Source organism: Struthio camelus, chromosome 14 (assembly GCF_040807025.1).
Source record: "Struthio camelus isolate bStrCam1 chromosome 14, bStrCam1.hap1, whole genome shotgun sequence".
Taxonomy (NCBI): domain Eukaryota; kingdom Metazoa; phylum Chordata; class Aves; order Struthioniformes; family Struthionidae; genus Struthio; species Struthio camelus.
The window spans coordinates 4,859,112-4,882,007 of NC_090955.1; the positions used below are offsets into that span (position 1 = coordinate 4,859,112).

At 40.9% G+C, this 22,896-nt stretch overlaps 1 protein-coding gene and 1 long non-coding RNA gene across 8 annotated transcripts in view; one reads left to right on the forward strand and one right to left on the reverse strand.

Moving 5' to 3' along the window:
• The window catches only part of LOC104153258 (contactin-3), a 251,764-nt gene extending 237,051 nt beyond the window's left edge, over positions 1-14,713 (forward strand). For 5 of the 6 annotated variants that reach the window (XM_068960388.1, XM_068960387.1, XM_068960390.1 and 2 more), the window contains 10 exons: positions 1,092-1,250; positions 1,345-1,494; positions 1,954-2,106; positions 2,224-2,294; positions 3,192-3,426; positions 3,583-3,698; positions 4,990-5,176; positions 8,801-8,913; positions 11,063-11,231; positions 12,611-14,713. In XM_068960388.1, coding sequence (XP_068816489.1) covers positions 1,092-1,250; positions 1,345-1,494; positions 1,954-2,106; positions 2,224-2,294; positions 3,192-3,426; positions 3,583-3,698; positions 4,990-5,176; positions 8,801-8,913; positions 11,063-11,231; positions 12,611-12,711 — 1,454 coding nt within the window. In that variant the 3' untranslated portion in view covers positions 12,712-14,713. The remainder of the gene's footprint in view (positions 1-1,091; positions 1,251-1,344; positions 1,495-1,953; positions 2,107-2,223; positions 2,295-3,191; positions 3,427-3,582; positions 3,699-4,989; positions 5,177-8,800; positions 8,914-11,062; positions 11,232-12,610) is intronic. The other variant, XM_068960391.1, reaches the window with a different exon arrangement.
• LOC104153257 (uncharacterized) overlaps positions 1,521-22,896 on the reverse strand; it is a 457,768-nt gene continuing 436,392 nt past the window's right edge. The window contains exons 11-17 of one of the 2 annotated variants that reach the window (XR_011144058.1): positions 22,507-22,621; positions 19,784-19,954; positions 18,938-19,037; positions 18,361-18,526; positions 17,656-17,778; positions 12,593-12,729; positions 1,521-3,842 (exon numbers count right to left, since the gene is read on the reverse strand). This is a non-coding gene — a long non-coding RNA (uncharacterized lncRNA). Of the gene's footprint in view, positions 3,843-11,239; positions 12,209-12,592; positions 12,730-17,655; positions 17,779-18,360; positions 18,527-18,937; positions 19,038-19,783; positions 19,955-22,506; positions 22,622-22,896 lie in introns of those variants that run through there. The other variant, XR_011144059.1, reaches the window with a different exon arrangement.

Genomic DNA, 22,896 nt, shown 5'->3' on the forward strand with positions numbered 1-22,896 from the left:
CTGCATGTGTGGCTGAAGCTTACTTTCTCCCAGAGAAAAGGAGAGATGAAGAATCTAACGAAGCTTGACTTCACACCTTTTTCCATTGGCCGTTCCTCAAGTCACTGATGAGAGGGGACTCACTACTGGCAGCTTCTGAGAGACAGTTATGAATTGCTGCCTCTGCTAAATAAAGGGTTTTCTGACTCCATGATCCAATATCCTTCCTGTGAAATGGGCAACTGCTGCCGGTGCTTAGGAAAGCCTTTGTCCTAGAGATGCGTTTGAGTTTAAGTTACGTAATGCAGGGATATTTATTTTTCTTCAGAACTGGAATTAGAGCTGGTACGCCTGAACGGTAGCTTTCATTGCTAATCATACAGCTAAATGTATTGCAAGAGAAAAGCTGTAATCTAATCCAGTAAAGAATATTATGCAATCCGCATTTATTCAATATATTTTAAATTATGCCAAATATATTTTTGGATAATATAGTTTATGTATTATGGATATGATGTTTTGCTGTATAATGCTGCCTGATAACACTCTGCTATTTGGACATTTTAATGAACTGTTAAGGAGTTCACCCCTTCACTGGTACAGATACAAAGCCAGCATTTTTGCTAGGCTGCACAGAATCAGGATTTTCCGGAATGCTGCAGAAAGCTCGAGCGCCTGGCAGAATCGCTGTTCAGGGTGCTGATCAGATGTTGGGCTGAAAAAGTGCTACAGTGCATCATAGAGTAAAGCTGCTCTAGATAACAAATTGGCAGACTACAGAGATGATGTATTAGTAGATTAAAAGAAGCCATTAGGACTAAAGTAAAAGAGATTGAATTTGGAAACATAGCGGAATCATGCTGAACAGAAGTCCTTGGGGAAAAAACAGTCTGTCATCTGTCGCAGTTCAGAATTACTATGTGATAATTAGTTTATCAGACTTAAGTTCGGTGAATGTAAACCAATAATTTTAAAATGTTCTTATTCCAAGCTGAATGGGTTTCTTCCTCCCACAGTGCTGATAACATGGGAATCCATGGTGCTATATGTTAGTGATTTCCAGGGTCCTACCCTTACAAAACCCCACCACCTATTTTTCAATCTGATTCTAGGCTCACCTGGGCCCCCTGAGCATGTCAAAGTGGATGAAATAACGGATACCACCGCTCAGATCTCCTGGCAAGAAGGCATAGATAACCACAGCCCAGTAACCGCTTATACCATACAAGCAAGAACACCTTTTTCAGTGGGCTGGCAGAGAGTCACAACAGGTAAAACAGAATACTTGTTCTTTTAAATGGTTTTAACCAGGGAGAGCACGCTCTTAGTTTTCTCTCCTTCCCTCCCTTTTTTTTTTTCTAATAGTTCCTGATGTAATTGATGGAAAAACACTTACAACCACAGTAGTGGATTTGAATCCTTGGGTTGAATATGAATTTCGTGTAGTTGCCAGTAACAAAATTGGAGGTGGAGAACCTAGTTTACCCTCAGAAAAAGTAAGAACTGAAGAGGCAGGTTAGTGGGTTTTCTTATTTGTTTTTAATTCAAGAATCTTAATTAAAACTATGTATACAGTGTTCAAATCCATGGGTCTTTGCAAACAAACTTGGAATTGCCATCAAATATAAACACCTGTACCTAATGTGTTCATGATTTTCCCAAGGCCCCGTGGAACAGTTTATGTTGCGTTACCGCACAGGTCACGCAAGCATAACACCTAAAATACATTTAAACTGTATTATTTAGTGTGCCAAAAAAAATCAATCAATCAGTTCAGTCAGCAGCGTAGAGTCTGAAGATGTCAATGGATGGAGAGGGGTTAACTTTGACAAGGGGTTTATTCCTTCCTAGTGTTTGATCAGCGTTCGCCTTCCATGTAACAAGCGTGTGTCCCAGAAGAACACATCGGTTAAAGCCCCCCCCCCATAGGTACCTGGGATAAGGACATTACTCTCTCTCTCTCTCTCTCTATAGATATATGTAACAAACAGGGTTCAATTTATGAGCTTGTGACATTCCACAAGCTTGCAGAAGGCCGTCTGCCTACCACAGCGAGGCAAACTAGGAAGCTGAATGCAGCAAGGGGCATGGGCTTCCCCGGCCCATCTGCCTTGATGTACAGAATGTGTAAGTGCACACGTGCAGCAGTACAACTGGGTTCGCTTCAGAGCATGAGGCTGATGTTATATAATGGTGTCTCTTTTATCTGCACTGTGTAGACAGCTATACATTTCTCTTTCACAGTTCCTGAAATTCCCCCATCTGAAGTCAGTGGGGGAGGAGGCAGCAGGTCTGAACTGGTCATAACATGGGATGTAAGTTTTCTGGCAAGCAATTTTCTTCAGAGAATGATAGTTTTCATTCAAACTCTTCTTAAAAGATGAATTTCCCTGGCTGCAGCAGCTTCTCATCTAGGATGTATATGTGCTCGGTAACATTCTGTAACGTGAGCTACGCATGTTTGCCTTCCCTCTTTCACTTTCATTTGTTTCTGTGCCAGACTGCAATCAGTAGGAAATTTACTTAGTCTGTCTAAATTGCTTCTATTCTCAGGCAACTGTTAAGCTAAAAAGGGGGGGGAGGGCTGGGGAAATGGAAGCGTTATTGTTCAAAGGTTGAGACAAAGTATGCTGTTCAATGAAACTTTGCCGTTTCTATTTTTTTTACTGTTAACTCTGGACTCGTGCTAGCAAGCACAAAGAATCAGATATTACTTTATGGTATGTGTCCCATTTCTAATGAGTTTAAAAATGTTAACATATTATTACTAGCGTGACTACTCTGTGTGCTTACATAACTACAATCACATCAGAGGACAATGTAAGCCACTGTGCTAAGGTAGTGTTGGAGTCTACAACAATTGACTAAGCGATCATTAATTTTTTCTGAACTACAAATTGTGACCGGAAATCGAAAAAGAAAAGTGTTTACTGAAGCGTGTCTTAAACCAGTATACTTGCTGGAAAACAGGCAATAGACCTGAAAATTATTCTCTTCTTAATGAAGGCACGTGTACCATGCAAACCTTAAAGGTAGGATGAAGAGAACACATTTTGCTATACTGTACCAGAGTTAAGTTGTTGATGGCATGATCCCAAATGATGTGCCAGAACCTGTTTACACTCAAGTATGTAAGCCTTTTGGTACTTTCTTTCTGTCCCCATACTGTATATAACATTACAGACTACTGTCATCTGTTGCTTTACGCACAGCCTATTCCTGAAGAATTACAAAATGGAGAAGGCTTTGGATATGTTGTTGCTTTCCGTCCCTTTGGCACCACAACATGGATCCAGACCGTAGTCACGTCTCCTGATACACCAAGATACGTCTTTAGAAATGAAAGCATCTTACCCTTTTCACCATATGAAGTCAAAGTTGGTGTATATAACAATAAAGGAGAAGGGCCGTTCAGTTCAGTCACCACAGTTTTTTCAGCTGAAGAAGGTACGTGACTGCGTTCTCTCCAAGTATTTAACATGAGCTTTTTCACGTGAGACTACAGCAACTGTTAATAGCAATCAGATCATTTTAAATAGGAGCATATTTATTTCAAAAGTCAGCAGTGCTACTGATCTCTCATTTATTGATCTCCAAATTCAGAGCCCACCATAGCACCCTCTGGTGTATCTGCAACCAGTCTGTCATCCTCAGTCATTGAAGTTTCCTGGAATGCCATTCCGTGGAAGATGAGCAGTGGAAGGTTACTGGGTTATGAGGTAAACCCATTTAAAATGCACTCCCTGTTGTAAAGGACCATGACCTGTAATGATTTTCACTTGCATAATTTTCATGTCAGATAACCCACATCCCTCTGAAAGTGGTCCTTTTTGAAATTAAATCCTCAGGTGACGCCACAAAACCTGAGAGGGAAGGTGAGAAGCCAGGGAATTAGCGGGCTAACAAGAGCAGCCTACAGGGCATTAGGCCTACATCGTTTCTGAATCACTTTTTGGAACAGCTAAGCTGAGGAACACATACATGAAGACCTGACACTGCGTTTGCTATATGCAGGCTGGAAGTAAGCAGCATAACGTAATACTGTTCTGCGACAGACCCCACCATGCACAGCCTGTTTTGCTTGGAGCATCATCAGCTTCTTGCTAAAACTCCCAACAGGAGCCTCAGACTGTCATGCTGTCATGGCCTGATGCTCTGCCTACTTGCCTTAGTATCTGCAACACCTGTTGCTTATTATAGCATGTTCCTCTGTTAAAGAGAAAATTTTAGCCGCTTTATCTCAAAGTTGGTGTCAGCATTTAGTGCTTTGGGCAGAACTATTTTGGGGATAGCAAAGCACACAGCAAACATTATTTGCAGGATCCATGAGATGCAGCCAGTTTCGACACACTTTCCCAGAATTCTTCCAACTCTGCCACTGTTCAAAGAGTGAAATTCTGTTTAAAAACTGAGATTCTGTTTAAAAATATTGTTTTTTTCATAAAAACACGTGAAAATCAAAACAAACGGCTGTATTACTGGACTGTAGAAATACTGCTACCACCTTTCTTGCTTTCCTTCTGGCCCACCTTCATCCACAAAAACGGATATTTTCTTCCATCTTTGACAATGAAGAGGAACGCAGAATGAAATTGTGTTTTGCTTCCTGTGATGATAGTCATGGCTATACCTAATAGTATTTTCAGACAGATCTTTTTTTCAGAATTACATTTACTTCCAAAGAAATTATTTTCTAAGATGCAGTATTCTTCTACTGAGTTTAACTTGTTTTCTTTGTAGAGGAAGTAATGTTTTTCCTCTCATTGTCATTTTTTTTAAATTCAACCAGCAGCTAATATTCCAGTTTCCTTTTTTCTAAACTCACACAAAGAGCAAGCAGCAGATAGAAAGGAATGTTATTTATGTAGTATACATATTTCTGAAACTTTAATGTATTTCTACCTTTTTCGGCTGAGGAAAAAAAATACACTTAAAGGAGTTAAATGCAATACTGTGGGTGAACGCTCCGTTGCAAAAGAATTTTAAATAGTTGTGTTTTATATCTACCAGGTTAGGTACTGGAATAACGGTGGAAAAGAAGACACTTCAAACAGAGTAAAAGCTGTAGGCAATGAGACATCAATAAGAATAACAGGTTTGAAGAGCAACTTAGCATACTACACAGCTGTCCGTGCTTATAACAGTGCTGGAGCAGGTCCCTTTAGTGCCACAGTAAATGCTACCACAAAAAAGACACGTAAGTATCATGAATTTAAAGTGGGGAGAGCCGTAATGGTGTTTTAGCACTTGCAGGCACATGAAAAACAGGCATACTACCAGGAGTCATAATGTGCATAAATGACCTAAATTTTCCTGCAGACTAGAACAGTTACACAATTAAAAGTCAAGCTCAGATCTTCTATTTTCTACCCTCTGCTACTTTAGCAGGATGAGAAGCAAAATTCAAATACACCAGTGGATCTGAAGTAAGATATCTCATTTCTGCATAGAACCTTCAGTACTCTTCAGTGATTGGGAGACTTTTTTTTTAAGTGTCAGGTGTGCTTTTTCTCTTATTAGAAGAAAGATTTCTGTTATTTGGGAGGAAAAACAGCGACTTGCTGAATTTTTCAGGGTTCTATAACATATTTATACGTTCTCTAGGGCTTGAAGTGGAATGTTCCTCATACTTCATGCAAAGTAATCATTCATGTCCATTGTTTCCCCTTGAACAAATTACTCAAGAGGCCACTTTGCTATTAAAAAGGAGAAATTAAGCTGGAGAACAGATTCTGAAAGGCTGCACTAATTTCTACAAATGGAAATATTTTTAGTATGCGCTTGCATTGTACTGCAACTCAGAATAAGGGTCATAAATCTTGAAGCATTTCTGTCAGACTCACAAGACTGCACAATTAAGTCTGTATGCCAGGTCACATTCCCTGGTACCAAAGGTCAAATTCTCTCCTACCAAAAGTAGTCCTACCACCAGTACTATGAAATAAGACAGTTTATCAGAAATGTGTATATGCAGAAACAAGTGTCACTGAGGACTAAACCAACTCAGATTAACTTACTTACATTTGCTAGAGGTTACTTTTTTTTTTTTTATAGACATACAGTTACCATGAATTGGTGGACATGAAGTAACTTACTGTCTGCAACCTGTATCTGACCTTTGATGAATAGTGTTCTTGAAGTAATCATCAGTGTGGCCACTCGCACAAGATTGACGGCCTGGTCAATCCAGTAATTCTGCAGTCCTGATTAGTGACCGCCTGCTTCACATATGTAAACTAGAGCTGAACAAGCACCTGATCTCACCGAGTTGAACAGAATCTGGATCAGGCCGTTAATCAATTCCTCTGCTACTTGGAATCATTAAAAAGAAAAAAAAATATATATATATATATATATATATATCTCCATACATCTTGCTGGTGAATAAACAGGGTAAAAACACTGCAGTACAACATAATGACATTTTGAAGAATTTTGCGAACACCTAGATTAATTAATTAAGACAAATAATTATCTGCACCACTGTAGTAGAAACACAAATTAGAACTTAACTTTTCAAGTCAAAAATGAGATCTAATTATCTATAAAGGAAACTTTTTTTTCTTTTTTTCCAAACTGGACTTTGGTTAAGTTTGAGTTACTTTCACCTTTCTACTCAAGAGACATGCCTCTTAGGTGAAGACACGTCCTACCTTTTATTCCTTGTTTTCTTTTGAGAACTGATCTGAAAATTTCCAAAATGGAAAAGAAAGGGGGGGGGGGGAGCTAAATTTTCATTCAAAGGTATGAATTTTAATCAGTTCTAATTTCTACTTTAACTTCCACCTGAATACTTGTGATTGATTGATCTATTTCTCACTGTGAAGGAATTCTGTGCATATTACATTTACATTTGCCCACACATTCTACAAGATACTCATTAGTAGCTATTACCCTAACAAGAAACATATACTTAAGTTCCATTTGCAGCCTGTTTGTTTCAGGACTGAACGTGCAGTCTTTGTGTTTGACCATTAAAGGATCTTTGCTTTTATATTTGAAAATATTCACGTTTATAACCCACAATCAATCACAAGCATAGTTTTATTTTATACAATGTTTTGCTATATATAACTGCAAATAACTATGGAAGTCTTGCCTACGTTTATCAAGCGAGATGATACGATTACTTACTAGTTAGGAGATCTTACAATTCAACAATGTGTTCTGGCCCTAGGTTTCATGCAGAGAAACATTAGTGTGTATGAGTAACTTCTTCAAGCATCTGAGTAGGCTCAGTGAAATTACTGTAGCTATTTGCATACTTAGCATGGGACATGTACCTAAGCAGCTTGATGGTTTGGGATCTGGTCTTTTGTGAATTAAGTTCTGCTGTTTTGATCACTGAAAATTGCTGGGGATTTTTGGTAACTGGAGCAAACTGGAGCCTTCTGAATCACTTGTGTAAGTCAGTCAAAGTGGTAAATAGAGGCTTACAGTTTTTAAATATAATTACTCTTCTTTTTTTTTCAGATTAATATTAATAAATTGCTGTAGATTTAAAAGAATGAGTCTTTTCTTCTCAAACTCAGCCTTGATAGCTGAATGAAGACTAGTCATATATGCTCATATACTATTCAGGTTTCATGAATAAAATGATTTTATCTGACGGTCACCTCTTACATTTACAGAAATTGACTCTTAGTACATCAGGCTAAATCCTGTTTAGTATATAGAACAAGGCAAATACTGCAAAAAAAGATGTGTGACCAGTTTAGAATAATTCTTTTAAGGCTTGCACTTGCTTTTTTTTTTTTGGTGTGTGTCCACTTTGTGCCAAAATGTACAATCAGGTTTTTCCTGATCTGACTGCTCATGGAAATAAATTAAGGAGCTACCTGTGTGGAAGCGTTCGTTCTTAGAAAACAAAGAAACAAAAACAAAAAAAAAAAGAGCACATGCATAGAACTGTTTAAAAGCCCCTGTTAGTGATTAATAGTGGACCCTTCAGCATCAAAGCTTAGAGTGGTCCACCTAGGAAACGACTGCCTCCACTAGGTGACAGCAACAGTAAATTGTTTTCCTTAACATGTTTAGAAGAGTGTGATAGTTGATTGTCTCTCTGAATGACCCACCTGGGAAACCAACTTGCGCCGTGTTACGAGGTTTGTACCCATCTTCTCCTTTCCTGAAAGCTTGGCAGTTCCAAGATGTATTAAGGTGGACGGCCAAAAGCACACTACTCCTTTTGAAATTAAACCATCTCAGCTTGTTAACGAACGTAATAGTAAGAGCTTTACCTACCCAAAACCCACTATTGTTCCAATTGCACTTACTGTAATGGCACGGACTGCATTTCAAAATCATGTCTGGCGTTAAAAAGAAGAAAAATAAAACCCTGTCAAATATTTTTGCATAACACACACATTAAAGTAAATCAGAGTAGCATCTAGGTTTGAATATTCACTAAGAAAATACTAAATGTAGCTGACAAATAATTTGTAGTGAAATATTTGCCTATTGGTGACACTATATGAAAAATAACAGCAATTTGTCTGTTATCATCACTGGTTTCATTAGAGTGTGTTCTAAATGAGCACCCATGGCCGAAGACTTTTGTTTGGCTGTATTTAATGAAGGCCCATCAGCACATAATGCAACTTCAGAAATAACATGTATGTGCCATTCTATTTTTCCTTCCTTTTGTTTTTTTCCAATTTAGTCTCTGAACCATGAAGTGTACAAATGACAATGCTGTATTTGAGTTGCTTTTGCATCTGACATGTGATGGCAGCCAATTACCTGAACTATTATTTCCTACTGCAGAATAAATCACTAATGCCAATTAAACTAAAGTCATGCTTTTATTATGTATTTTAAGCACCCAGTCAACCACCGGGAAATGTTATATGGAACGTTACAGACTCCAGAGTAATTCTCAACTGGGAGGAAGTACGAGCTATGGAGAATGAATCAGCGGTAACTGGATATAAGGTAAGAAAGAACAGACCAGCAAAATATCTGAAAGTAAAACAGCATGCGTTAGTGGACACTTTCTTGTCTATTTACAAGGCAATGGGTTTAGCAGTTAGTTAAAAACACCTGCAGGACTTTTGTTTGTTTCCCCATGTCTGGATTAAAGGATGACCAATACTGTGCCTAAAACATTTCAGTAGCGTCTCCTTTTATAGGTTTTTCAGTAGCGTCTCGTTTTATAGGTTTAAACGGGATTGTAACAATGGCTCCAAAAAAAAAAAAAAAACAACACACACCTGTGGTCCTTTTGCCATTATTAATGCTGCACTAAACATCTCCCTTGCCTTATGCAAATGACGCCAGGAGCTGCAGCCTTTGCTGTCAGCTCTTGGGATCCCAGGTATCCAAATGTATAACATTTGGAATGAAACAAAAATAATCCAAAACTCAGCTGGTGGAAATCATTTCCACTGCTGGCCCAGTATAGCCATTGTTACCACATACCAGCCTGATACATACTGTCTTTTTTTTTTTTTTTTTTTTTCCCCCTCCCCTTACCCCCATGCTCATTGTCTTGATGGAAATTACATTATCTCTATTCTAAAGCAGATCGATGCACAAACATGCAAGTATTTCTCGATGTATGCCATACAGCTATCTTTCTTACGTATGTTTTAAAGAACCGCTGAGGAGGTTCTTGATGATCTGCATATAGCTGGATCCCACATAACATACTCCTGTATAAAAGATTGATGCTGAAGATCAGCCTGTGCAGTGTTCAGGGTAATACTGGCAAGAAATACATGTTTACAGCCTAGATAAGCCACCTAGTTTCATAGAGGGTAGTTGAACTAAAAACATACCATGTCTCGTTTCAAATTGCATACTCTGTCTCCCACAGCGTTTTCAGGTTTCCCAAATGATAGCATTGCTAAATACATACTGAAAAGCTGAACTGTGATAACACTGGTTAATCTTACAGCAGTAAAGCACTTAGAGTGTCATTTTAATCACAGAATACGAGGGCAGTGCAGTTAACAAAACTTGGTTTGTCAAGCAGCGAATAGCCCACAAATGATTTTCGAGAATGCCAGAGCTGCCGTAGCACAGTCATTGTGGAAGTAAGCCATATAGTTGTTGCTCTTTTGAGAGCTTTTTAACAAAGTATAGCATTAGGGATTGGCACTGGGAACAGGAGCGCACTGAGTGCAGGAGTGTGTTGCATGCAAAGCTGGAAAGATTCAGCAAGGCTGCTGTAACTTTGATAGAAAGGTGAATTCAAGGTGAAGCTCTTAAGTTGGGTGACCAGTCATTGTATATGCAATTCCAGTGGTCTTGCATTTTTTTCTCTCTGTTACGATTGCTATTATTTTGGGGGAGTCTGGATTGTTTGGGGGTTTTTTTGTTTTGTTTTGTTTTGTTTTTGTTTTACACTGCACTGGAACACTCGCAACCTCATATGAAACTCTGCAAGGTGAGTGCACCGGATCCACAAATACTTCAACCCTCCACCAGGTCACACAGCTCTTCCTAGTCACTTGTTGCACTAAGGGGCCATTCTGGCTAAATCTAGCCTTCAGAACACAAGGGAGGCTGCGTGTTGCTCTTCAAGCCCTCCTCTTGCCTGATCATATTCGAGTAGAAGGGCTATAACATTTAGATATAGCTCCCATTGTTCAAAACACAGAACCTCAGATGCAATCAAGTTTTGTGACAGAATAATTATTCAGTTTGCAGAAAGTCTTCTAACAGAGGCCCTAATTTCTGTGTTTTTGACTAGTTCTCATCTGCCTTTCCCTTACTATGTATTCTCATAAGCAGTCGATCTAGATAATGACAGATTCCAAATGGTGGGATAGTTTATACAAGAATATGTTCTTAAGTTATTCAACAGACTATATTAATCATTTGTTATCACTATGTGCTGTGCCATTTTAGATTAAAGTTGGAAAAAAAAGCGCTTGATTGATACTCCCTTCTTTCACTGCTACTCTAGATTCCGAATGTAATCCTGCCCTATGATATCAACCAGAAATTAGATCTTTTCCCTCTTCCAGTTTTTAGAAATTGAAATCTTGTTTCCAAGAAACATTAAAAATTGCACGGTCCTTGTGGAAGAAATAATGCTCTACAGCATTGCAAAAAATGCTCTTTGCTTGCATTGTAGGTTTTCTACAGGACTAGCAGTCAGAATAATATGAACGTGCTGAACACAGACAAGACAACAGCGGAACTTCTGCTCCAGTTTAATGAAGATTACATTATAGAAGTAAAAGCAACAACTGACGGTGGAGATGGCACGAGCAGCGATCAGATCCTGATCCCCAAACTGGCTAGTATGTTGAAGCGCAATTGTTATTTTGTCATGTGCCTGTGCAGAGTTTTCAGCTGCTATCAGAACCTCTTTATGTTGGTATAAAGAAAAAAAAAGCATTAGTAAAGACTGTGATCCAAGAGCTTGCAGTCAAAAAGATAACAAGGGGAAAACAAGTACAGAGGGGACCTGGATCTTGCCTGATGTGTCACAGTATGTCAACAGCAGGGCTGGGAACATTACCTGACACCCAGCTCTGTGCTCTATGTAATCTATCTACTGAGAGATGGCCTTGTATAGTCATTACCAAGGCTAAAGCCAAACCAGAGCACATGACCTGATCTTTCAGTTCCAGGTTAAATGATCAATTTAGGCAAGTGTGTGTGAAGGAGGGTATTGGGGGCAAGAGCAAAGTGGTTGGGAGAGGGTGATCAAAACATAGATTAAAGCAGCTGTCTTGGCCCCTGGGCAGGTAGCTTAGAAACCATACAGCCTTCCAGAAAGCAAGCAGGTAGTGACAATGTTAGGAAATGCCACGTGAGGAACGCTTATATTGTGGCCTGAAGGTGCGCAGCAGCTAACGGAGAGCCACGTGGTAAATGTGGTATAATGCCCCGGAGGTAACGGCACTGACCAGCACGGCTCCTGAAGGCTCCGTGGAAGGTTTGGCACTGTGTCTCAGAGTACAGCACCAGCACAGTAGCAGAAGGCTCATTATCTCTATTTAAGCTTAATTTAACCAAGCCTTAACATACAAAGGTTTTTCTAATCTGAGCCCAGTGCCAAAATAATGTTACTCATTTCTCAGCCCTTTAAATTGCTTCATCAACAGAACTAACTGGCAGGACTGTCTATAAATATATATACCGCTATATGCATAAACAACCCCCCCCCCCCCCCAAAAAAAAAAAAAAAAGAGATGATACCATCGCTTTTGCCTTAGTGCCATTGCTAGATTTGCACCTGACACCCAGCGGTTTTCTTTATATGAACTGAGTGCTTATTGATGGGAAGAAAAAAAAAATGTTTGTATGCTGTGTAGTAATAAGTTAATAAAAAGAAAAGCAATTAACAATCTTCATGCCCTCATGCATGACAAACTTGGTTCTATTGCACTGGTAAATTACCATGTAAATTAGTATTAACAACATGAGATTTTTACTTTTTCTCTAATTATTACCTTGAAAATAAAGACTGTTCATATAGTTTCAGTGTTTTATAATGCATTTCAATATTTTAAAAATACTTAGCATATTTTTATAACGATTCCATTGCTTATCAGAAATAAAAAGTTACTTTTTTTTTTCTGGAAAGCAGTGCTCAGCATCTAATAAGAGTAATAATTTGATTCAGTAGATACTCTTGGTTTCATTTAATCCTAACCTTTTTCATTTGTCACAGGTATGGATGCAAGAGGTTCCGGTCCAGCAGTCTCGAATATCCTCAGCATATCCAGCTTCTTACCAACAATATTTTTCTTCACTCTTAATTCAGTGTTGTGATGATACATTTTTCATTCACTAGAAAGAAAAGAGAATCAATTATCACAGAAAAGTGCTTTCTAAAAAAAAAAATGCAGTGGCTAGTGCATGTTTTTTCTTCTGTTCTGATGTGTTTTTAAATTCTTTATATTTCACTGTAGGTTAAAAATAAAAATATCATTTAGAGTTTAGCAAATCTTTTAAAAAGGAATCTAAAAATGCCTTAATACTTGAACCAAAGGAGTTTACATATTACATACTTCAGCTAAACGTAAAAGAGATGGGGTGAAAGCAATGGCACTGTGATTACAGAGTTAGAAAGAAACGCTGAGCTCTGTGAAGAACTCCATTTTTTGGAGGGACACTGCATTGTTTTGAGTATGTTCTGTGTTCTGATAACATTATTCTACATGAAAAAGATGAAATCACAGACATTTAGTTGCAATCTGATGACAAAGTGTGGACCAACCGGCAGTTCTTAAATGACAGTGTCATTATCAAGTAGATTTGGATAATTGTGCCTACTTCCCTTTACATCATTTATTCTAAATATAACGAGAAATTACAGAAGACAGAGAAGAGTCATGGCATGAATGCTAGTTTTGCACAATCCATGTTGGAGGTGTCCAAGAGACAGGCCTTCCACTGCTTCTCTTAAGAGACGACTTCACAACCATGTTTCAAAGAAGGCTCTCCATTTTATTTCAGTGTACGTTTATGTACCTTTCCTCTTCCTTGACAGACATTTAGTTTCCCTGTACCCCAGCTTATATTTCTTAATCAAATTCTTTATTCATAACCAACCTTCCTCTTTCAGGATCATTTTTTATTGACCTTCTTTGACCGCCCGTCAGTTTGCTTCGCTAATAAAAGTGCCAACTGTGAGCGTTATTAAAATGCTTTTGCACCATGGCCTTATGAAAAGGGACTCCTACCACACCCCTACCTTGGTAATGTGGTGCTTCCAAACATGCAGCCCAAAATTATGTTGCTTTTATCTACCACACCACATTGTAAACTCATGCCTAAGTCAGTGTTTGCTGTTCCTGTCCTAACTCTCCTTGCTGCTGCTGAAAAGCTTTCTGTTCAGCCAGCTCGTGCTGCTTCACCTAGTCTGACACTCTAATGCACCCTATGACCATCATATAATTCTGACAGGCTTATGGCAATACTATAGCTTATAAAAAGAAAAAAAAATACACAGAGACTCTTCAGGCTTGCTAATTATAACAACAACAAAAAAAAATCTATGCTTGCTTTCATAGCAATATGTTAGTGATACATTAAGTCTGGTACGTTTGACTGACTGACTGACTGACTGATACTGTTGTGAACTTAGACAGCTGTCCGCATCCATGGTAGAGCAAGGTTCAGCTGACATAAAACAAACATATCCTTTTAAATGGTTTGGTTTTGTTGTTGTTGATATTGGTGGTTTGTTTTTTTAACGCTATCTCACGGTATTATTACAACACACAGAAATATAAAGCGAGCGCAAAAACCAGGATTAATGGAGGTATGATAATACTGTAGAAATTTCTTGATATGCAGTCAATAAAAATTAGCTTATACCATCCAGAAGAAAATATATGCTAACTGTTGAAGTGAGCAAGATCTGTATATACTGTAAATACATACTTAGTTATAAATGGCTAGTTGCTCTTCAATGTGGCTAACCAGTGATGTTTTCAGACTTTTGCAAATGGGTGCGGGGAGGGAGATGGAAAACAGATGTTACTAGTAAATATATAGGTCTGTTTCATGCAACAAAGGATGAATCTTTATATTCTAGTTTCGCAAAAATTCTAGTTCATGTTCCTGTATTGCTGTTTTCATGATAACTATTACATTGTATTATTTAATTTCTAGTAATATATCTCTATGAGATATGGACCCAGTACCTTGTTTCATATTGAAAAGTTTGAAATTTATCCTTAAATTTCCAGCTGTGTGTGTATCCTATGGTTATCTGTATGCATTCTTTTCTATTATTCTAATAAAATATTTATTACATTGAGGGATACGAGACTATTTCAAAGTATTTATTGCCTTTCAGTATTATATATTTGCATATATGGGAATTTTCTGCAACTAAAATCTATGTCTCTGTATGGTCTTTGTAACGTTTCTGCCAACTGGTACCCCTTGAGGGGACTGGAGTGGTTTCCCTCTTAGTAGTTCTGCTGCTGTAAGACCATGTCAAAGCTGTACAAGTCATAAAAAGACATAAATCTTGGGGTTCAGGCCCCTGCTTCCTTCCTCCCCCACCAATTAGTACAATAGTTCAGTAGGATTTTCAGCGGTCTGGAACTGTAACTGTTATTTCAGTCTCAATTATAGCTTTGTTAATTTTTAATAAATAGCCATTCTATGTCATGACAGCCTGCTTTTGGGGGAGAGGGTAGGCAGTGCAGCCTACTGTCTGTTTACACACATGGGGATTTACCGCAGCTAAAATCCTTGTCTAGGCCATTCTGCGTAATAGTGCACTCCACTGCCTCAAGCCCTAGTTTTTCTTGGCTGCTACCAGGAAGAATCAGCTGCTGAGGCTAAAGCTAAGACCCAAAGAGGAAAAAAGTAGCCTTGGCTTTTCTGACATATAAACTGTGTAATAAACTGGGCTTTGGCATAGATAGGCAACTTTACTAGAAGTAAAAGTCCTGCTGGTTACTGCCCTAATGCTGTCTCAGCCTATAGGAAGAGCCAGCTGAGACAATTATCATTGGGCCATGGAAAGACAATACCCAAGAATCCTGCCACCAGCTTCACTCACCTAGGACTTACTTAGCTTAAAAAAAAAATGTTTGCAACTGTTTGTCTAGTGTACTTCCTTTGGAAGCAGTAACTGTAGGTGATATGAGTGCTGTGGTATGGGATTTGAAGGTTTGGGGTGGGGCGTTGTTATTTTAGGCTTGGGTTTCAGGTTCCTCATGCCTGCACCACTGTTCTGCCAAGACTGGCTTCCTAAATGGTTTCTTGTGCCATCCAGGTATTATGTATTTTCATTCTTTCCTTGCATTCATTTATATTGGGACTTGATTGTTAGGATTCTCAAGTCTGAACATGTGAGGTTTAGCTCCTCTCTAAGAATTTTTTTAAAAACAAACAAACAAAAAACTTTCTTTGGACCGTTTACTCTGTTGGATATGCTGTGAACACGTAGGATCCTTTATGAATACAAAATAAGTTAAAAACTGCTATCACTTTAGCCCAAAGAAATATTGGAGATCTCCATTTTCTACTTAATTTGCCTTTCACTGGTGGAATGCAGAAGTGGGCAGTGCCTGTCAGGCTGTATATGTTATCTCTTAATAACAGGCAATAAAGCAAGCTGTCCGGCATGAGGGAGAGTGTTAATATGACAGCTTTCTGTCTGAAATAAATAACAATGGGATACTGCAGAAATAAAATGAGTTTGTAAACAGGCACTCTCTCTCTCTCAGGAAAAAACAACCTCCTCAATTGTTTTATGCTAATGCTTTGAACTTCTGAAAAGCAATAAAAAAGGATATGTTTAGCAGATATATAACTGAATGTACGTTATTGTTTTAGCAAGACTGCTTGATAAAAAGAGACACTACTTTTCTTTAAATCTCATACATATACACTGGAAACTGTAAAATGAGAAGAAAAAAAAAGAAAGACGGTACACCACTGAACTATATTGCTCTAGCTATCAGTTTTCCCCTCTCAGAAGAGAGTTCTTCTGCGAGAGCTTTTTACAGTTCATATTTGCTTTCCTGCCATGCACACAACTTGGGTCTCATTGGGACGCAGGCTATATAGCTATAAAGAAGGTCTAGACAGTTGTCTTCCCCCGCACTTACTCGTATTTCAACAACCTTATCAAGTGGAGACTGGCAGCTCCCTGCACCCAAGCTGGGTTCCGGGACAGAGCCTTTCGCCTCTCAGAAACGCTGTTAGCCTCACCCTTGCCTTGGAAGCCTTTCCCGAAGCTGACTGAGGCATTTGGATATGGAGGTCATTAATTTCAGTGGGACCGGCCACTAGTACACCTTCAGAAAGCTGCTGGGAAGGCCTGGGGATACAGACACTACCCTGGCAAGCCTCCCAGAGGAGGCATCCTTTCCGGGGTGAACCTGCGGCCTCCGTGGCAGCCGCCTGGCTCCTGTACTGCTGACTCAGCAGGGAAGTGCTTTGCCACAGCACTTTTTTTAAATGATGTCCACAGCCAGTGTAGCAGGCATGACCAGACTGGCGGGCATGATCTCAGCTTTGCCAGAGGAACAAGTCAAGGCATCTCCAGGAGGTATCTTAGGAGAAAGTGTGTGTGTGTTTGCGTATGCTTTCTGCACATTCAGACTGTTGGAGGCCTAGAATAACCCTAGCTTGTCACCAATTAGATTTTGAATCTAATTTCAATTTTTCTCCTTTCAACAGTGTTTCTGTATTGCCTGTCCTCTGACTCTGGTCCTGTGTTGTATTACGTACCTGGAAAATTTCCACTCCCCAAGAGTTTGCTATTTCTATAAATACATTCAAACAAATACTCCCTCCTTTCCTCTTAATAGCCTTTTCTTTTATGGGCTTTCTTCATCAGCTTTAACTAGCTGGCATGTACTTTCTCTTGCACACTGCCATGTTACAACATCTGCCACGGCACTTTTCATAATCCAAACCATGCTCTTCTCACTGGTTTGGTTTTGGATTCTTTCTATTTTGAGACTTTCCAGTTTGTGCATGAAAGTGTTTTAGTATTAAAATATCCAATACCTCCACATGCATCTTTCCTTCCTTTTTTCCATCTCTAAGGGTCAAGAAAACTTGGAAACCCATTTTGTATCAAATTTCTTTTCTTGGGCTCCTTGTTGATCTTTTTGAGGTAAACGAGCATCTCTGAAAGTCTCCCTTTTTTTAACGGACAAATTTTGGAGATATGCCAGTAATCCTAGGTAGCGCTACTAAGACACCTTTTTTCCAACGTACCTGCGATGATTTTCTTACCATTTAAGAGCATAATTAGTCCCTTGAGATTTGGACTATGCCTGCTTTCTGTGCTGTGCTCTTCACGCTGTCTCAGTGATTAATTCCCTTTTGGGTAGAAGAACATCAAGGCATTGGCAAATACTGAAAAAGGAAGAACCAAAAGCATCCCTATCCCAGAGAAAGGTTGCAACTCCAAGATATTTGTTAATTCAGCCCATGATAATTTAAATGCAAAGCAATTCCTGGGACAGGGGAGAGATTCCCAGAACTGTCCGTCAGGAAAGAGCCCCGTTAAAAGAATCAGGCTCATTCCTGCCTGCCTGATCCCCCCCCGCCTGGCAAATCCTGCACTCCTCGGGCAAAATGCCACAGCTCCAAGCGCAGAAGGGACCGAGCCACAGCCCACGCCGAGGATAACAGCCTGCTGGCTAGAGAGGCCTCTGGCAGCAGAAGAGGAGGGTTTAAATTCCTGTGGTCCAAGGTGAGACCTAAAACCAGCTTCTGAACTATCTGGTTATTAATAAAAAGGCAAAGAGGGCTCCTTTCCTGCCTCCTTTGGATGCCCGCGCCGGTGGCAGCTGTGCCCCGGAGGGACTCCCTGCCCTCCCCCTCGGGGCCTGCTTGCTGCCTACCCGTCTCGGGAGCGCAGAGCGGAGCCACAGCCCGCGCGCGGAGGCAGGAACTTCAAAGCAGCCCAAAGAGCTTATTTTTAGGCACGCCGACCTGGCAGCTTTGCAGCTCAACCGCCAGAAATTGCTGCAGTTCTGTGTACAAGCCCCGTTCTGGCGAGGCGAGAGAGGCATTCCTCAGCGTTACTATCCTTGGTGACTTCGTTTTGGGGGCTCTTTCCGCTTCATGCTGGAACACAAGCGATGGCCTGTTACATCAGCTACGGACATAAAAAGAAATGAGGGAGAAAAAAAGGGAAAGCCCTGTCTTTCATACCCTTTATGATACAAACATAAATAATTTTCCCAACTGAGGACCTGGAACGAAGTCTATCAAAAAGGGCATATGTTTAACAAGAACCTGTCTCACTAGCAATCGAAAAAGAGCCACGGTTAAAGAAGACAAATAATTTAATTTTTGTCAGACTTCCTAACATTGCCACCAAACTGAGGCATTTAAAGTTACACTTGTCACAACACTAATTATCTATTCAAACACTAGAGCTCTCAGCTGATTGAATGAGCTCTTCTGCAGCGAGAACAGATTATTTCATCAGCTGCATCTGATTGTCATTACTTTTTGGATATAGGAGGTAAATTGACTATAACCATAGAAAATACGGCTTTGGTACCTTTGCAGCAGTTTCACATGCAACAGAGAGGAGAATTCCCGAGCAGCCAAAAGCTTCTGCTCATATAATAAAAAACGATCTTTCTGGGTTCTGCGTTGCCCTGGAAACGTGAAAAATAAAGCACCGTTAATTATTTATTTTCAAGCAACCAGAATATCCACTGCTGGGGCCTGATCCAAGGCTAATGAAATCCTTACACCAGTCTCAGCCGACTCTGAATAATCGCCCCCTCTAAACAAGAAAAGAGCCAGGGCAGAAAAAGCACAACCAAGTTTTACTTGTGACTTGTTTCCAAAAGAGTCATCAGAAGTTTTCCATAGGATCACCCCCCCCCCCCCACACACACACACACACAGGGCCCTGTCGGAGGGGCCGGTGCAGCGGTGACCAGGCAGGCGGGAGAGCGGAGGGCAGTGGTTCAGCTGCATGACAGTGATGATGCTGGGCAGGTCTTTCTGCAGCTTAATTTATTTATGTATTTATTTTTAACCATGGTCTGAACTCTTTGTTACCAGTGGTTCAGAAGAAACATAGCTTTCCCCCCATGGTTCTCATCTAATTCTATTTTTTCTCTTTAATAGCTGCATGTTGACTCCAAGTGTCTCCTACGGCTTTCCAGTTACTTCCGGCACCTGCAGTTGCCCTTCCTCTTTTCCCCCAGCCTCAGACATCCTCCTCCTCCTCCTCCTCTGCCCAAGCACGAAGCAGCTTGGTCAAAGGCATCAGGGGAACCCCCAATTCCCTCAAAAGCTCTCTCCACCCTGTTTGTTCTAAATGAAGCAGGCTGACACAAACACCCTCATGTGAGAAGCAGAAATAACATGTCCCCCATAGCTCTGGACATACATGCTGAGGAGGCTGTGCGGAGCTGCTGGGAACGCCAGCAACGTTGAGGAGCGTCCCCGTAACGGCAAACGTGGGAAGGCTTCAGGAAGACGCTCCAAGCAGGGGCTCACGGTGGTGCTTTCTAGCCTTCACATCTGTCATCCGTTTGTTTTCAAAATATATGCCCTCTTCCTTCAAAGAGATAGTAGCAGCTGAGCTCATAAACATCCATGCAAACATCTATATGAGAGCAGGGCTATAAATCCCACAGAAGCATTTTCTCCAGATGGGAAATCATGTCAGTATTTCCAGTCACTGGTACAGAAGCATGAGTTCAGATAGACTTTTTGCTATTGTTCTCTCTGCCCAAAATACTGACAAATAAAAAACATCTATTATATCTTCTGCATAATCATTTTCAAACCTACACTCAGCAAACGAAGGATATTTGCATCTTTTCCTGCCATCATTAGTGGTGCCTTGGTCCACATTGTAAGTCTCCGTTACCTTTGGTGAAAAACTGAAATCTATGAAGCCAAGAACCAAACTTCTTGGGGGGGTTTGAGGTTGTAATGAGATTTTCTTTTGGAAAGATCACTCTCTTCCCCTCCCATTGCAGCCCAAAGCAATTAGCTAAAACTCTAGCCACTAAAATCTGAGAGCATAAAAACAGTTCTACTAAAATCTTAATTTTCTCAAGAAATCCTTCTAATTTACCAACTGTGCAGCGTGTCCTTTCTCTTTCATTTACACTGCCAGACTGCTTGTTAAAATGCATAATCATCTAGGAACCTAAGCACAATTTCAGAGCATTTCCTACTCATGACTATACCTAAGGTTGACCATCGCACCTAAAGAACTTTATCTGGTTTGGAATTTGGGCCAGGTTTTAACACAGAATTATTCGGTATCATTGAAAGTATTTTATAAAACAGTTCCTGGAAGACAACGTAGTCACATCGGCATCGCAGCCTGTTCAAAGACGGGCACGCACAGCCATACTTGACAAGTTGGCATCAGAGGCTCCAGCGTGGTAAAGCCCTAAAATGAAGAGGCAGCGAGCCTGGGGTAGAGCCCTTTCCCTCAGGCTGCCGCCCCCTGCACGGCCCGGACTAACCCGGAGCAAAGCGGGACGTCTGCCCTGCAGGGAGCTCCAGGGCCGCGCGGCCGCGACGTAGCGACTACAGCGGAGATGCGCGGGGTCGGATCGGCGCGCAGGGGAGCACCATCGGCCCCTCAACGCACACCGACCCCTTCCGGTCTCCTCGCAAACGACCTGCGGTTTGCACAGAAAGCAGCACAGTTTAGCCCGCTGCAAAGCTGACTTCAGCGCTTGAGCCCAGCAGCCTAACCCCTCTCACGCCAAGGTCCCACATACGCTCGTTCAGTCACATGAACACTGCCACTACAATATACGAAATTCAAGACCCATTCCAGTGCTTTTAGGCAAAATGTGCCAGACTATTCCAAAATGCCTTTTTCGCATAAAAGGTTAATGAATAAAATATGCTGGATACTGCAGCTTCTGCCTGATCTCTTGCTGCTTCCTCCCCCACCTGAGCTGCTCCTGCTCTTGGCATACTTCCACAGAAGCATAATGAACATTTCAAGACAAGAAATCCGCCCTGCAACATCATTCGGTTAAGAAACTCAGCTATAGCCAGACTCATTCAAATTGTTCCTTTTCTCTGTTGACACCATTCACAATTACACTTAAAAGGGATCACGACAGATAAGGAAGAGACTGACTGGCGGGGCTGAACAAAACGCCTTTGCTTGTTTTCCCTGCCGGTTAAAGCATGGGGGGAAAGCAGCAGCCCCCGCTGCGCAGCCAGCGCGCGCTGCCTCCTGCGCCAGCCTCCCGCAGCGCGCGGGGCGGCCCTGGGCGCTCGGACCCGCGGCAGCCGAAGGGCTCGGGCGTCTGTGAGCGAAGGGCACTGTCAGAAAGACCGTGCCGGAAGAGAAGGCTCTCCAGTACCAGTTGTGTTTTGTAACGCTATGCAGACACGGCACACACTATTTTCACATTTCGTCCTGAGCCATTCCAAGCAAAGAAAATGCTTAAGAAGACTCAGCGAGACACCCTTCTCCTTTAGTAGATGCCATCGGCTCCGAGGCCCGCGAGGCTACACAAAGGAACCCACTGCAGACCCGCAACGATATGAGCTACCACCATTTACGTAAATCCCTTTTAATCACACAAGATGAAGCAAAGAAAAGAGCAGATGGGAAAGCAAGGATTTCACCTGTCACGGAATGATTTATCCTATGCAAATTGAGGACAGAGGAATTAACAGTTTCTTTTTATGAGAAAGGAGAAAGCTAAATCTGAAATATGGCGCATGACTATTTTGGAAATTGCTGTAAGGTTTACTGCTGTCACCTTTAATGTGACTTGTGCGGCCTGGGAGAGCCAAGGGACGAGGTCCGAGCAGCAGCGTTTGGACGCTGGTCTTGCACTTGAGAGCGCGGGCAGGCAGCAACGGCCACACTGACTTCATTTAGTTTGCACTTAGACGCCACGTGCTTTGCGCACTACGGCGAATACAGTGTTAATACTGCAAAACTCCTTCACAGCAGCTCGTGACCCCGACGCAGCGCTGCCAAGTGCCATTTCTGGGACTGACAAATTAAGTTTGGCTGTTCCTGCAGTAAAGCATTAATGTTCTAGCTTCGTCTTTATACAATTTCTTCAATAAAAGTTGCTAAGGAAAACCTCAGATTTTAATGGTTTATTTACATACGTGCTCTTGCAGACTGGTGCTGGTTTGTTGTCCTCGATATGAGATGACCGAGTTTCAGTGAGCAGATGCATGGGCCAAAACTCCAGTCCCTCTTATGACCTTCACTGCTGAGTCTCTATTGAGGGGCACATAGCAAGGAGGAAAATCCTTGAGCAAAAAGCATGTATCACATTTCATATACCAGTATTGTCCTAGCTCCCAGCCATCCACTTCTCTAAACAGTTTCAAATCACATACTCAGAATTACTGATTAACTGTTTTCTGCTGCCCACCCGTAAAAACGTGTCAGAAACCATACTGTTGCTATTACCACCACAAGCATGAACATTTCTATCAGTAACATGATCCAGCAGGTAAATTACTTTCAGTTCTAAATGAGCGGCTTATATG